Genomic DNA, 13,298 nt, shown 5'->3' with positions numbered 1-13,298 from the left:
AAAAAAAATTGGGTTGGGTTTTTTCCAGCCTATTGATTGTTAAAAGGAAAAAGGGGCTGTTCCTGACATACAAACAGGGCCGGTCGTAGGCTGGAACAGAACACCTTAATTGATTGATTCAACCATACTATGGATTCCTCTGAGCAGTTATTCCCCTGGATTTCCAACCCTGTGGAGTCAAAAAGCTTGCTAAGACAACAACAGTAAACAGTAATCCTGAATTGTGTATGATGTATGATGTATTTTATATTACAATAGTAAATCAGGTATTGAGATGAACTTTTAGTAAGAAAGTTTGGCTGACCCTGGAATGTGGACATGTAAATTGCTATACATTTGAGTAGAGGTCATAGTGGGACTCTTATCCACAGTGAGTCACTGATCTCACTGGAAGGAGCTGTTCTGGGGCTCAAACAGGGAGTTTCTAGGCATTGTGCATTCAAAGACACTGGTAATTGAATCAGGGTCCTTCAACACCATTACTAAGTTGGTTTGAACTTAAAGCAAGAATTCACATTTGCAATGGTAGGAAATATTGTCTGAAATTTACTTGGGAAGGATTGTTGTTGATAATAAATAGCAATAGTGTATAGATTTATATCCCACTTCATAGTGCTTTACAGCTTGCTCTCTAAGCGGCTTATAGAGTCAACAAATTGCCCTCAATAATCTGGGTCCTCATTTTACCGACCTTGGAAGGATGGAAGGCTGAGTCAACCTTGAGCCAGTCAGGATGTGCAGCCAAGCTTTCTTAAGATGTCCAACCATGATTAAGTTGTCATTTCATTTCAATGGCCCTGGAGCAGAGCTCTTGCTTTTTCAACTAAGATGTTGCTCTGTGTAGTTTCCTATCATCAGTAAACCAATTTCAGGGGACAGGCAGTACAATAATCAACTTGTATTAAAAGATGCTGCACTTGCAGATGATTCAACTTCCACTTATTACTTTGGTTCATTCAGAGTGGTGTCATGACAATGGGATGAACTATAAAATCGGTGAGAAGTGGGATAGGCATGGAGAGAATGGCCAGGTGATGAGCTGCACTTGCCTTGGAAATGGAAAAGGAGAATTCAAGTGTGACCCTCGTATGTATTTTTCATGAATAGTGTCTCTAACTTATGCTGTATTAAATAGAAATATATAGATTATTTTTCAGAATTCAAATAGTTAAATATAAAAAGTTAGGATACAATTCCTACTGTAATAGAAGAACAAACAGTCAGCAGTTCATGCCCTGATACACTTGTAGAGTCCCTACAACTATCCTCCCAGCCATTATGGAGCTACAGTTCCTTCACCCTTGAATTGCAGCAGGAGTCCAACGTTTTTGTGGAATGCAGATTCCCAATTTTTTTTATGACAGACTAAAGGCTGTCACTTGGCCTGTGGATTGTGGACCAGGGCCCTTCCAGAAAGGTAGATGTAATTAGGATTGGAGGATTTTAAGATTTACATATGGATTTGGAGTACCAGACTGGACACTATTGACAAACTTGAAGAGTTCTGGAATTGGTTTTTCTTTTCCATCTAAGAGGGAGGGAACTTCTTTCTTGCTCTAAAGGGCAGGACCAGCACCAATGGGTTCAAGCAACAAGGGAGGAGGTTGAGGATAGACACCAAAAGGAACTGTGTGAACTGTCAGCCAATAGAATAGGCTTCCACATGAAGTGATGAGTTCTTTGCTAGATATTTTCAAACTGAGCAGGGGGTGGATACAATGATTTCTGTAATTATTTTCAACTCAGTGAAATTTTTTCTTCATAGATAATCATGGGGAAAGAATCTGCAAAAATGTGCTCATACTAGAAAACTATAGTTAATTATTTAAGAATAGTTTGGCAGTGTTTTAGGATGATGAGATAATGACAATGCATGCATCAGTTAACAAAACATTAGTAGTTCTCCAATTTTTGAAAGATTTATTGATTGCAGATGAAGCAACTTGTTATGATGATGGCAAGATGTATCATGTAGGAGAGCAGTGGCAGAAAGAATATCTTGGGGCCATCTGCTCATGTACTTGCTACGGAGGACAACAGGTAGGTATTTCCAGTGTGTGTGTGTGTGTGTGTGTGTGTGTGTGTAAAGTTTAAATTAAACCTGCTAAAATGCTTATCTTGGAGTTGTTGATATTATATTATTTCCATAATCCATTGTATAGCCACCTTATTTAAATCTGTACATGGAAGCAGGTTTCTTTCTGTTCTTCAAATGCTTTTGGACTCTAACTACTAAGACCCCCAGCCCAAAGACCCAGTTCAAGAAGGAGGTGAAGTCTAACAACATTTGAAAATACCCTCAAGAACATTCAGGTTTTGGTTTTTTGTAAATTTGTACAGGGCTGGCGTTGTGACAATTGCCATAGACCTGGTGCATCTGAAGGTTCACCTAGTCAAACCTATTTACAGAGAGAGCAACAAAGCACAAACACCGTAAGTAAACATTTGCTATCTATGTGGCTCTTAAATTTTAATCAATACTAAGAATAGAATATTTTTCCACTAATTGATTGCACAGGAACTATGTGCATATTTTGTCCTTGGATGATGGGTGAATATTACTGTGTGTTTCTCACAATTTCACCCATTTGCCTTCTGTGAAATGGGAGTAAATAAGAATAAATATGAAACTGTCTTTGGTGCTCAGAGTCCCTTTGCCTTATCCATTGGCCAAAATACTAGAGCATATATACTAACCATTCTAAAGCAAATTTCACAGCTTCCTAACATGATTTATAGGAAGTACATATTAGTAAGTAAACTCTGTTTTATAATCTGGCAGCCTTTGTCTGTCATAGATTTCCACTATATTTAGGATTTCAAGATTTTTTATTTGAAGGAGGAGACTGATACTTGAAAGTTGGTTGTATTAGAATTCAACTAAAAGCAGTTTGGTCTAGTGTTTAAGGAACCAGGTTGGAAACAAGGAGACTGTGAGTTCTAGTCCTGCCTTAAAAATGAAAACCAGCTGGGTGACTTTGGGCAAGTCATAGGTAGTAAATCAACTCCTGTCCCAACCAGTGGATCAACACTTATAAAAAAAAAGTGGACCCTGCATTTGTGGGAAAATATTAGGGAAAAAATAGCTATGTTAGATTTCAAATAATTTCAGTTTATTTGGTAAATTATATGGATCTATTTGCATTTTACATGATAGAATTATAGTAATATAAACTAGAAAAGGGAAAGAGAAAAAATAGATCCAGGAAACTACAGACCTATCAGCCTGACCTCAATACCTGGGAAGATTCTGGAAAAGATAATCAAACAACAAATCAGCGATGCAAACAAAGTCATCACTAAAAGTCAACATGGGTTTGTCAAAAACAGATCATGCCAGACAAATCTTATCACATTCTTTGACCAAGTGACAAAATTAGTGGACCAGAGGAATGCTGTAGATATAATTTACTTGGACTTCAGTAAGGCATTTGATAAAGTAGATCACAATCTACTTTATCAAATCACAGATAAGATTGAAAAATGTGGGTTAGATAGCATCACCACCAGATGGATTCATAGCTGGCTGACAGGCCATACTCAGCCTGTGTTCCTCAATGGAACTGCATCTACATGGAAGGAAGTGTGTAGTGGGGTGCCCCAGGGCTCTGTTCTGGGCCCAGTGCTCTTCAACATCTTCATCAATGATTTGAATGAGGGGATAGATGTGGAACTCATCAAATTTGCAGACGACACCAAGCTGGCAGGAATAGCCAATACTCCAGAAGATAGGCTTAAAATACAGGAGGATCTGGACAGACTCGAACACTGGGCGCTATCTAACAAAATGAAATTCAATGGTGAAAAAAGTAAGGTTCTACGCTTAGGCAGGAAAAATCAAATGCACAGGTATAGTATAGGTGGTACCTTGCTCAATAGCAGTAACTGTGAGAGGGATCTCGGAGTCCTAGTAGACAGTCACTTCAATATGAGCCAGCAGTGTGCTGCAGCTGCCAAAAAGCCAACACAGTGCTAGGCTGCATTAACAGAGGGATAGAATCAAGATCACGTGAAGTACTAATACCACTTTACAATGCCTTGGTAAGGCCACACCTGGAATACTGCATCCAGTTTTGGTCACCACAATGTAAAAAAGATGTCGAGACTCTAGAAAGAGTACAGAGAAGGGCAACAAAGATGACTGGGGGACTGGAGGCTAAAACATATAAGGAACGGTTGCTGGAATTGGGTATGTGTAATTTAACAAAGAGAAGGGTGAGGGGCGACATGATAGCAGTGTTCCAGTATCTCAGGGGCTGCCACAAAGAAGAGGGAGTCAAGCTATTCTCCAAAGCACCTGAAAGCAGGACAAGAAACAATGGATGGAAACTAGTCAAGGAGAGAAGCAATCTAGAACTAAGGAGAAACTTCCTGACAGTTAGAACAATTAGCCAGTGGAACAAACTGCCTCCAGAAGTGGTGAATGCTCCAACACTGGAAGTTTTTAAGAGGAGACTGGACAGCCATTTGCCTGAAATGGTATAGGGTTTCCTGCCTGAGCAGGGGGTTGGACTAGATGACCTCCAAGGTCCGTTACTTCTTCTTCTTCTTCTTCTTCTTCTTCTTCTTCTTCTTCTTCTTCTTCTTCTTCTTCTTCTTCTTCTTCTTCTTCTTCTTCTTCTTCTTCTTCTTCTTCTTCTTCTTCTTATTATTATTATTATTATTATTATTATTATTATTATTATTATTATACAAAATATAAAACACTTTATGCAAAGCACTTTTCTATGTAATGTAAGCATCAATTACATTACCACAGGTGTCAAAAGTGCATTTAAAAAGCAAAGTATGTGATTATGTATTTGGGTCAAACATCAGGATCTAAGTACAGAAGGGTGGAATTTGCATCCTATAGTGTCACATGTATTTTGATCTAATCTCAGGTTGCTGCAGATGGTGAGGCACTGAATTTTTTTTCTGAAATGGAATGGTTATTTTAAGATTTTTCATGAAGAGCCTACAGGAATAGCTGGCGAGGCCCCCCACTTGCACATGTGCAGGGGCGCTAAAACTACCACCAGTGTCACTGGTGCTGGCAGCCCGTTTGCGCATCCACATGGGTGCCAGTGGCCCGTTTATGCATGCATGCTGGTGCCAATGGCCTGTTTGTGAATGTGTGGGCTCCAGCAGCCCATTTGCGCAGGTGCCAGCGGCCCATTTGCGTATGCATGTGGGTGCACACAACCTACATGCACATGCTATGCCACCACCATGCACATGTCCATTTGCGTATGCACTTACGGGCTGCACACACACACATTTCCCTGCTCCTCCCTTTCCTTCCGGGTTGCGAAGCCAGAAAGCTCTGGCCTACATTATAAATGTTCAGATTGTCTACATGTTCAGTAAGATACTTGTTGCCTTTTAACATTATGACTGCTAATTATATTTATCCATGTTTCCTCCAGCAGAATATCCATTGTCCAATTGAATGCTTCTATCCCTTACATCCACACTCAGATGCACAGAACCGACGTGGAGATTAATTATCAAGATTTTAACATCAAGCAAGAAGAGGTTACAGCCAACATTATACTATAAATACTACTAGGAGAAAGCAGATCTATCTTATCTTGTGTTAATGAAAGCATTCAGCTATCATATTTGAGCTTCAAAAAATCTAGATGACCACACAAGAGATACAAAACACTTTAGATTCTTTTCTGCCCTCTGGTGGTCATCTGGATTTTCCTATCCCAGGCCTGATAGCCTTAAAACAGCTACACTTCACTTTTGCTCAATTCACAGCTTGTCCAAAGGAGAACATCCTGGTGCATTTCACATCTTTTCAGCAAGGAAGCAGATATGCTGTCCATTCTTAACTCAAAGACTTTCAGTGTTGTTCCATATTTTCCTTAAAGCAACTATTGCTAATAATAAATGCTCAGCAATTCATAAACACCCCAAAGCTCATAAAAGTTGGAGAAAATGAAAATTCAAATGAAAATCCAAAAGAAATATGTTCTGCTAACCATGCAGACTTCAATAGGAACTGCATATCCTATTACTGTGATATTTATAATATTCACAGCCTTAATCTTTATAAATGATCCTAATTTTTGCCCTAGCGGTATATAGTATCTTGTACTGTTATTTATCAACACCAATTTCCTTTTATACCTCCCCCCTCCATCTCTAAATGTCTTTATATTTTTCTACAAGAAAATACATTAAAGACATTTAGTATATCATTGACAGAAAAAATTGGTATAATTATGGTCAGTGATTTTTATACTGTAAGTGCCAAAGCTTTCTGCTGTGAGAGACAATTCTTTTAATAAAAGGTTTCACCAAACTGTTTCTTAGAATTGTTGTCTGAATTTTTCTAATTACTCTGAGCTCAACAATCTTAAATCACTTCTGACACCAGTTATTTTTACCAGCATACAGAAACAGAATAGAACCGATATTAGATACTATAGTTAGCCATAGAAAGTTTGCTAAATTCTTTAATTCCCTAATTTTTTTCTCAAAATAAAGCTCTGAAGGAAATTAGATTGATAGTAGATTATTTCCCCATTATTGCCTAGAGAACGTTCTACCTGAGTGGAAGTTTTAACCGTCTTTTTAAATATTCACATTTTGGTCCATCAACATAGGAACCAGAATGAGAGTAAATTTCTGCAAGTAAATTATTAGGAATTATTAGGCTTCAGGGATCATAGTCCGATAGGGTTATCATATTCACGTATAAATGGGAGATAAAGTATGCATAACCATGTCAACTGTCCGATTAACAAACTTAAAATGAAGGAATCTTCAAGGCCTTGAAGTGCCATAAAAGATAAAACTTTATTGAGTACATATCTCTGAAGAAGCAAAACCAGCTCTGGTTTTCCTGCACAAAAAATTGCCTAGTTAACATTAGCTTCCCTTAACCCCCATCTACTGGGTGTTCACATTGCCCAATCATATATCTTTGGTTTGTTATTAGAAAGGTCCACTTCTCCACCAGACACCTGGGTTAGTGACCATAACATTCTTGTAGGCTCTCACGATCAGTTGATGGCTTCTTAAGAGTCCTGTTTCCTCCCTTCCCCATTTCTGTGGCAAGTTGAGTAATGATAGATGTTAGTAGGCATCTTAGCGATTCAACCTTGACAATCCAGGTCCCAAGATTCTGTAAACTAACCCTTTCCCTTGCACTAGATGTGATTGTGACTATGACCCTTTCTTCCTTGGTTGTGAGCAGCCTTCAAGAGCTTGAGCTTACTGTGCAGTTATGAAGGCAAAGACACAGGTCTCTTTAAGAGAGGCCTTAACAGGAGCAGTGTACATGTGAATGCTCAGTCCAAAGCACCTTGGTACAACAAATATCTATTGGGAGCAATATATCAAATTGAAGAAGTTGCTTAGGCCATTATGTTTCAAGTATCTTTTCCCATTTCTGTGTGAGGGAGTCAAACATTTTGACTCACCATCAGCAGGTCAAGCTACAGGGTTTTATTAACGGAAAGGACTGTACAGACTTCAGATCTTGTGACTCATGTACATATATCCTACCCAATTAACATACATAGTTGTACTTGACTGGTCTATACAGGTATCAAGCATGAGAAATAAGGAAAATCAGGCAGCTCAAATGAACATAAAGGTTTATTGTAAGCTTAAGCTCTACAAGAATCTGAACTACTAACGGTCAAAGCAAATTGGCAGTGAGTCAATGAAGTTCAAGGTGGGTGGACTTAGCTCTCTTGTGGGCATGGAGGGACTCAAGACTCATGACATTTGACCCCGCCCTCAAGCTCAGTCTACTCATTTCCTACAACAGGAGAGGACTGCAGGTAGACATCAGCTTACAATGTTGTTTAGTAACTGTTCAAAGTTACAAAGCCAGTGACTTACAGTGAGGGAAAAAATCATTTGATTCCCGATTTTGTACTTTAGCCCACTGACAAAGAAATGATCAGTCTATAATTTTAATGGTAGGCTTATTTTAACAAAGACAATAACAAAAAAATCCATTTTTTTTCAAAAGTTATAAATTGATCTGCATTTTAATGAGTGAAATAAATATTTGATCCCTTCACAAAACATGACTTAAGACTTGGTGGCAAAACCCTTGTTGCCAATATCAGAGGTCAGATGTTTCTTGCAGTTGGCCACCAGGTTTGCACACACCTCAGGAGGGATTTTATCCCATTCCTCTTTGCAGATCCTCTCGAGGCAGCTCCCTCCACAGATCTTTCTATGGGATTAAGGTCTGGAGACTGACTAGACCACTCCAGGACCTTAATGTGCTTCTTCTTGAGCCACTCATTTGTTGCCTTGGCCGCATGTTTTGGGTCATTGCCATGCTGGAATACCCACCCATGACCCTGGCTGAGGGAAGGAGGTTCTCACCCAAGATTTGACAGTATATGGCCCTGTCCATCCCTTTGATGCAGTGAAGTTGTCCTGTCCTCTTAGCAGAAAAACACCCCCAACCCTCCTATTTGTGATAGCCTCTCAAGTACTGGAAAACAATTATATCCCCCCAATCCTTCTCTTTGATAGCTAGGTATACATACCTAGCTCCTTCAACCGTTCATCGTATGATTTAGGATCCAGATCCTTTATCATCTTTGTTGCTCTTTTCTGCACACTTTCCAGAATATCAACATCTTTTTTCTATTGTAGTGAAGTGGATGCAGTATTCCAAGTGTGCCCTCATTAATGTAATATAAACCAGTACTTGTGATCTTGATGATGCAGTTTGGGACTGCACTGACTTTTGAGCAAGTTGCAGCACACTGCTGGCTCATACGTGGTGGTCCACTATGTGGTGGTCCAGTAGGACATAAATCCTTCACAACTACTAATGAACCAGGTACCACCTATTCTGTACTTGTGCATTTGGTTTTTCCTGCCTAAGTGCAGAAACATGTTTTTACTATTGAACTGCATCTTATTACTTAAGGCCCAGTATTCAGATTTGTCAAGGTGCTTCTGGATCTTCCAAAGTGTCAGCTATCCATTAAAACATTTATTAAAACATTGTTTTAAGTTATCAAAGGACAAGAAAGCACAATGGAGATTATAAAAGCAAGACAAAAAAATTAATACAACATACAAATAATCCTTTTTCCAAGAACTATCACTATCACATTCCCAAAAAGACAAAAGATACTTCTATCACTTGTATTAATTTAACAATTGGTATCATTCACATTCAACTTGTAGCCCTTTATTGTCTCACGATTTTAGAGTTCCAGGACAACTAATACACACACACAAACACACACACACACACACACACACACACACACACACGTCTGCAATCCCAAATATGGGATTGCAGGAAGGGAAGAACTAAAAGTAATGTAACTTTGTATGCTGACACAAATGTGAAAAGGCTGCCATCATACAGCTTTGATTAATGAGAGGTCATTTTTGTGTTTGTGTGTGCGCTTGCCTTCAGGTCAGTGTTGACTTGGCATCAATTTCAGATGAGATGGATACATCTACAAATAATAAAGTGATGTCAACATCCTCTTTTCCCATTTCTTATGATGCTTCCCTGCACAATTGTTCCATCCAGAAATCACCATATTTCTATCCACGTGGAATCAATTTCAGGAGAAACTGCCATTCTACTGTAAATGAACATCTCAGTCAGGTTCACTAATTTAAAAGAACAAATTTCCACTATGTACAATTCTTAGCTGAGAATGATAAAAGCAGTAAGTGATTGATTTTATGTGTTGATGGAAATCACATCCATGCTAAGTTCTTAAAAGAATTCAGATTTACTATTGATAAGTTTTGCGTTTTTATTTTTCAAGAAATTTTCATAACTTTTTATCTTACTTTAGTACTCTCAACGTTATATATAGAATTTAGCAGATTGTGTAAAGAATATGCTCTGAAATACTGATTTTTAAATATTAGTGGTGAAATAGGCGAAGGTTGGTATGAATAAGAGTTATTCCCAGTTCATCACAGGCTTCAATCACAACTTGGTCAGCAGCAGAACCAGACGGGGAAACAATGAACTGGACTCCACTCTGAGAAAGAAAGACACAAATGTTTAATGAATCACTTCAATTGTTAAGTTAGTAACATGGTTGTTACTGGCTTCCCCACTGACTTTGTCAGAAGGTTGCAAAAGGTGATCACATAAGAGTCACTGCAACCATCAAAAATATGAGTCAGTTGCCAAGTGTCTGGATTTTGATTACATAACCAAGGTGAAGATGCAATGGTTGTTAAGTGTAAAAAAATCTCATCAGTCACTTTTTCAGTGCCATTATAACTTCAAACGTTCACTAACCAAACTTGCAAATCAAGGACTACTTGTACTGCACTCAAAGAGCCCAGTTAGGTGATATACTTCTCTCCCCCTTCAGACAATACAGAGAAACAGGGATGTAGGATCAGTATACCAATTACATTTCAGCCCATATCCCCTATTGATTTCACCCAGTAGTTTCATATAAACATTGAGTACTATCAAAGAAAGACAGCATCTTGGGGCATGCCATAGGAAGACTCCAGAGGACCAATGCAGTCGCTTAGTACAAATCTTGGGAATACTATTAAAAGCACAAATATTACATAAACTACCCCCAATTCATACAGCTGATGAAGGACTTCTGTCAATTGATTCAAAAGCCAGAGGAAAACCAAACGAGAAACACTGTTTCTCTCCTGTAAAAGTCAGCCAAATCAAGGCCATTTTATTCACATAACCCAGATGAAACACAGTCATTGCTAAGAACATTTTCAGTTGGATCACCACCCTCCTCTGGATTCCTTTACCCAGAAAGAGATATTTGCCTTTCTGGCCCAGAATAAGCAACTTCCTGAAAAGAGTAGTCAAAGCATTGCTTCTTTATGGGCAAGAACTACCTCTTTATACAATGAAGCATTCAACCCCCTCCTAAGATAGTTTAATTGGGCAAGATGACTATCTTATTGGGCAAGAGTCAACATTTGCAGTCTGGACCCTCAACTGACAAAATTTAGACTGTTCCCACAAAACTAGACAAGAGGCTGCCTCAGACACTCTATTTAAATGTGAAATGATGGTAAAGGTAAAGGTAAAGGTTCCCCCGCACATGCGTGCTAGTCGTTTCCGAATCTCCGTTTCAAAGCCGAAGAGCCAGCGCTTGTCCGAGGACGTCTCCGTGGTCATGTGGCCGGCATTTATTTATTTATTTATTTATTTAGTTATATTTATATACCGCCCTATTCCCTGAGGACTCAGGGCGGTTTACAGGGAATTAAAAATCCAAAATACAAAAATTAAGAACCAAATTAAAAAATATTAAATTAACCCTGTAGTCAGTTAAAAAGAACCCCAAATTAAAAATTCCTCCTCAGTCTGTGCCCGAGAGCTCGAAGAGCCAGGTCTTCAGGCCCCGGCGGAATGATCGAAGGTCGGGGGCAGTTCTCAGCTCCACCGGCAGCTGGTTCCAGAGGGCAGGCGCTCCCACCGAGAAGGCCCTATCCCTGGGTGTCACCCGCCGGCAGTCTCTTACCGGCGGGACCCTGAGCAGACCCTCCCTGTGGGAGCGCACTGGGCGAAGGGCATTTGATGCCGGCAGCAGGTGTTCCCTCAGATATCCTGGACCCAGGCCATGTAGGGCTTTATAGGTGATAACCAGCACCTTGAATTTCACCCGGAGGGCAACCGGAAGCCAATGCAGCTCACGGAGTAGAGGTGTTACATGGGAGTATCGGGAAACCCCCATTACAACTCGCGCGGCCGCATTCTGCACCAGTTGAAGCCTCCGAGTGGTCTTCAAGGGCAGCCCCATGTAGAGAGCGTTACAGTAGTCCAAACGGGAGGTCACAAGCGCATGAGTAACTGTGCGTAGGGCGTCTCGGTCCAGATAGGGACGCAACTGGCGCACCAGGCGAACCTGGGCAAAAGCCCCCCTGGTCACGGCTCCTATATGGTCTTCGAAATTGAGCCGTGAATCCAGGAGGACGCCCAAGTTGCGAGCCCTATCGACGGGGGGGTAACACCTCACCCCCCATCATTAAGGATGGAATAACTTGGTTAACCCGAGATGCCGATATGCACAGCCACTCAGTCTTGGCGGGATTGAGACGAAGCCTGTTTCTCCCCATCCAGACCTGAACCGCCTCCAGGCACCGGGACATCACGGAGAGGGCATCACTGGGTTGGTTCGGGGTGGAAAGAAAAAGTTGGGTATCATCAGCGTACTGATGATACCCCACCCCAAAACCACGAATGATCTCGCCCAGCGGCTTCATATAGATGTTGAACAGGAGAGGCGAGAGAACCGACCCCTGAGGGACTCCACAAATGAGAGACCTCGGGGCGGATCTCTGCCCTCCTGTCAACACCGACTGCGAGCGGCCCTGGAGGTAGGAGGAGAACCACCGTAAAACGGTGCCTCTCACTCCCAGCCCCCTGAGACGCCGCAGTAAGATACCATGGTCGATGGTATCGAACGCCGCTGAGAGATCTAATAGGACCAGGACAGAGGAGCAACCCCTGTCCCTAGCCCTCCAGAGATCATTCACCAGTGCGACCAATGCCGTCTCCGTGCTGTGTCCGGGCCTGAAGCCCGATTGGTACGGGTCCAGATAATCAGTTTCCTCCAGGAACAGAGGGAGCTGATGCGCCACCACACTCTCAACAACCTTCGCCAGAAAGCGAAGGTTGGAGACTGGACGGTAGTTGTTTAAAACAGCCGGGTCCAAAGCAGGCTTCTTGAGAAGGGGTCTCACCACCGCCTCCTTCAAGGCGGCAGGAAAGACACCCTCCTTCAAGGAAGCAGTTATTACTGCATGGAACCAGCCTCGTGTTCCTTCCCGAGCCGCATAAGCTAGCCAGGAGGGGCACGGATCCAACAAACAGGTGGTGGTGCTCAGTCTCCCCATGATCCTGTCCACATCATCAGGGGAAACAGGGTCGAACTCATTCCAGATAACGTGCCCAGTCAGAGTCCAAGCCGGTCCGGATCCGAGCAATTTTGTCCGCCAGATGATGACTAAACTCCTCGGCTCGTCCCTGCAAGGGATCCTCTCTCACCTCCTGATTAAGGAGGGAGCGAGTCACCCTAAACAGGGCGGCCGGGCGATTATCTGCGGACGCGATAAGGGCGGCAAAGTAGTTAGACTTCGCCGTCCTTATCGCCGCAAGATAAGACCTTATAAAGGTTCTTAACTGCAATCGGTCGGATTCGGATCGGCTGGATCTCCAACCGCTCTCTAGACCTCGTCTCCGCTGCTTCATCTCCCGGAGCTCCACAGAGAACCATGGGGCCCAACGGGATCTGCGTCGGGTCAGAGGTCGCATGGGTACAACGCAGTCGAGTGCCCTGGTGGCTGCCGTTTCCCAG

At 41.6% G+C, this 13,298-nt stretch overlaps 2 protein-coding genes across 7 annotated transcripts in view; one reads left to right on the top strand and one right to left on the bottom strand.

Annotated features, from left to right (window-relative positions):
- FN1 (fibronectin 1) overlaps window positions 1–6,289 on the top strand; it is a 162,893-nt gene extending 156,604 nt beyond the window's left edge. For 5 of the 6 annotated variants that reach the window (XM_081313321.1, XM_081313320.1, XM_081313319.1 and 2 more), the window contains 4 exons: window positions 961–1,086; window positions 1,934–2,040; window positions 2,341–2,433; window positions 5,409–6,289. In XM_081313321.1, the coding sequence (XP_081169447.1) occupies window positions 961–1,086; window positions 1,934–2,040; window positions 2,341–2,433; window positions 5,409–5,486 (404 nt within the window). In that variant the 3' untranslated portion in view covers window positions 5,487–6,289. The remainder of the gene's footprint in view (window positions 1–960; window positions 1,087–1,933; window positions 2,041–2,340; window positions 2,434–5,408) is intronic. The other variant, XM_081313317.1, reaches the window with a different exon arrangement.
- A 964-nt stretch (window positions 6,290–7,253) lies between these two features.
- The window catches only part of ATIC (5-aminoimidazole-4-carboxamide ribonucleotide formyltransferase/IMP cyclohydrolase), a 67,948-nt gene continuing 61,903 nt past the window's right edge, over window positions 7,254–13,298 (bottom strand). Inside the window, exon 16 of the mRNA XM_081332996.1 lies at window positions 7,254–9,986. Coding sequence (XP_081189122.1) covers window positions 9,867–9,986 — 120 coding nt within the window. The 3' untranslated portion in view covers window positions 7,254–9,866. The remainder of the gene's footprint in view (window positions 9,987–13,298) is intronic.

The sequence above is a fragment of the Vipera berus genome (genome assembly GCF_964194415.1).
Source record: "Vipera berus genome assembly, chromosome: 1".
NCBI lineage: Eukaryota > Metazoa > Chordata > Lepidosauria > Squamata > Viperidae > Vipera > Vipera berus.
The sequence above is the reverse complement of the archived record's forward strand: the minus strand, read 5'-3'. Positions and strand labels throughout refer to the sequence as shown.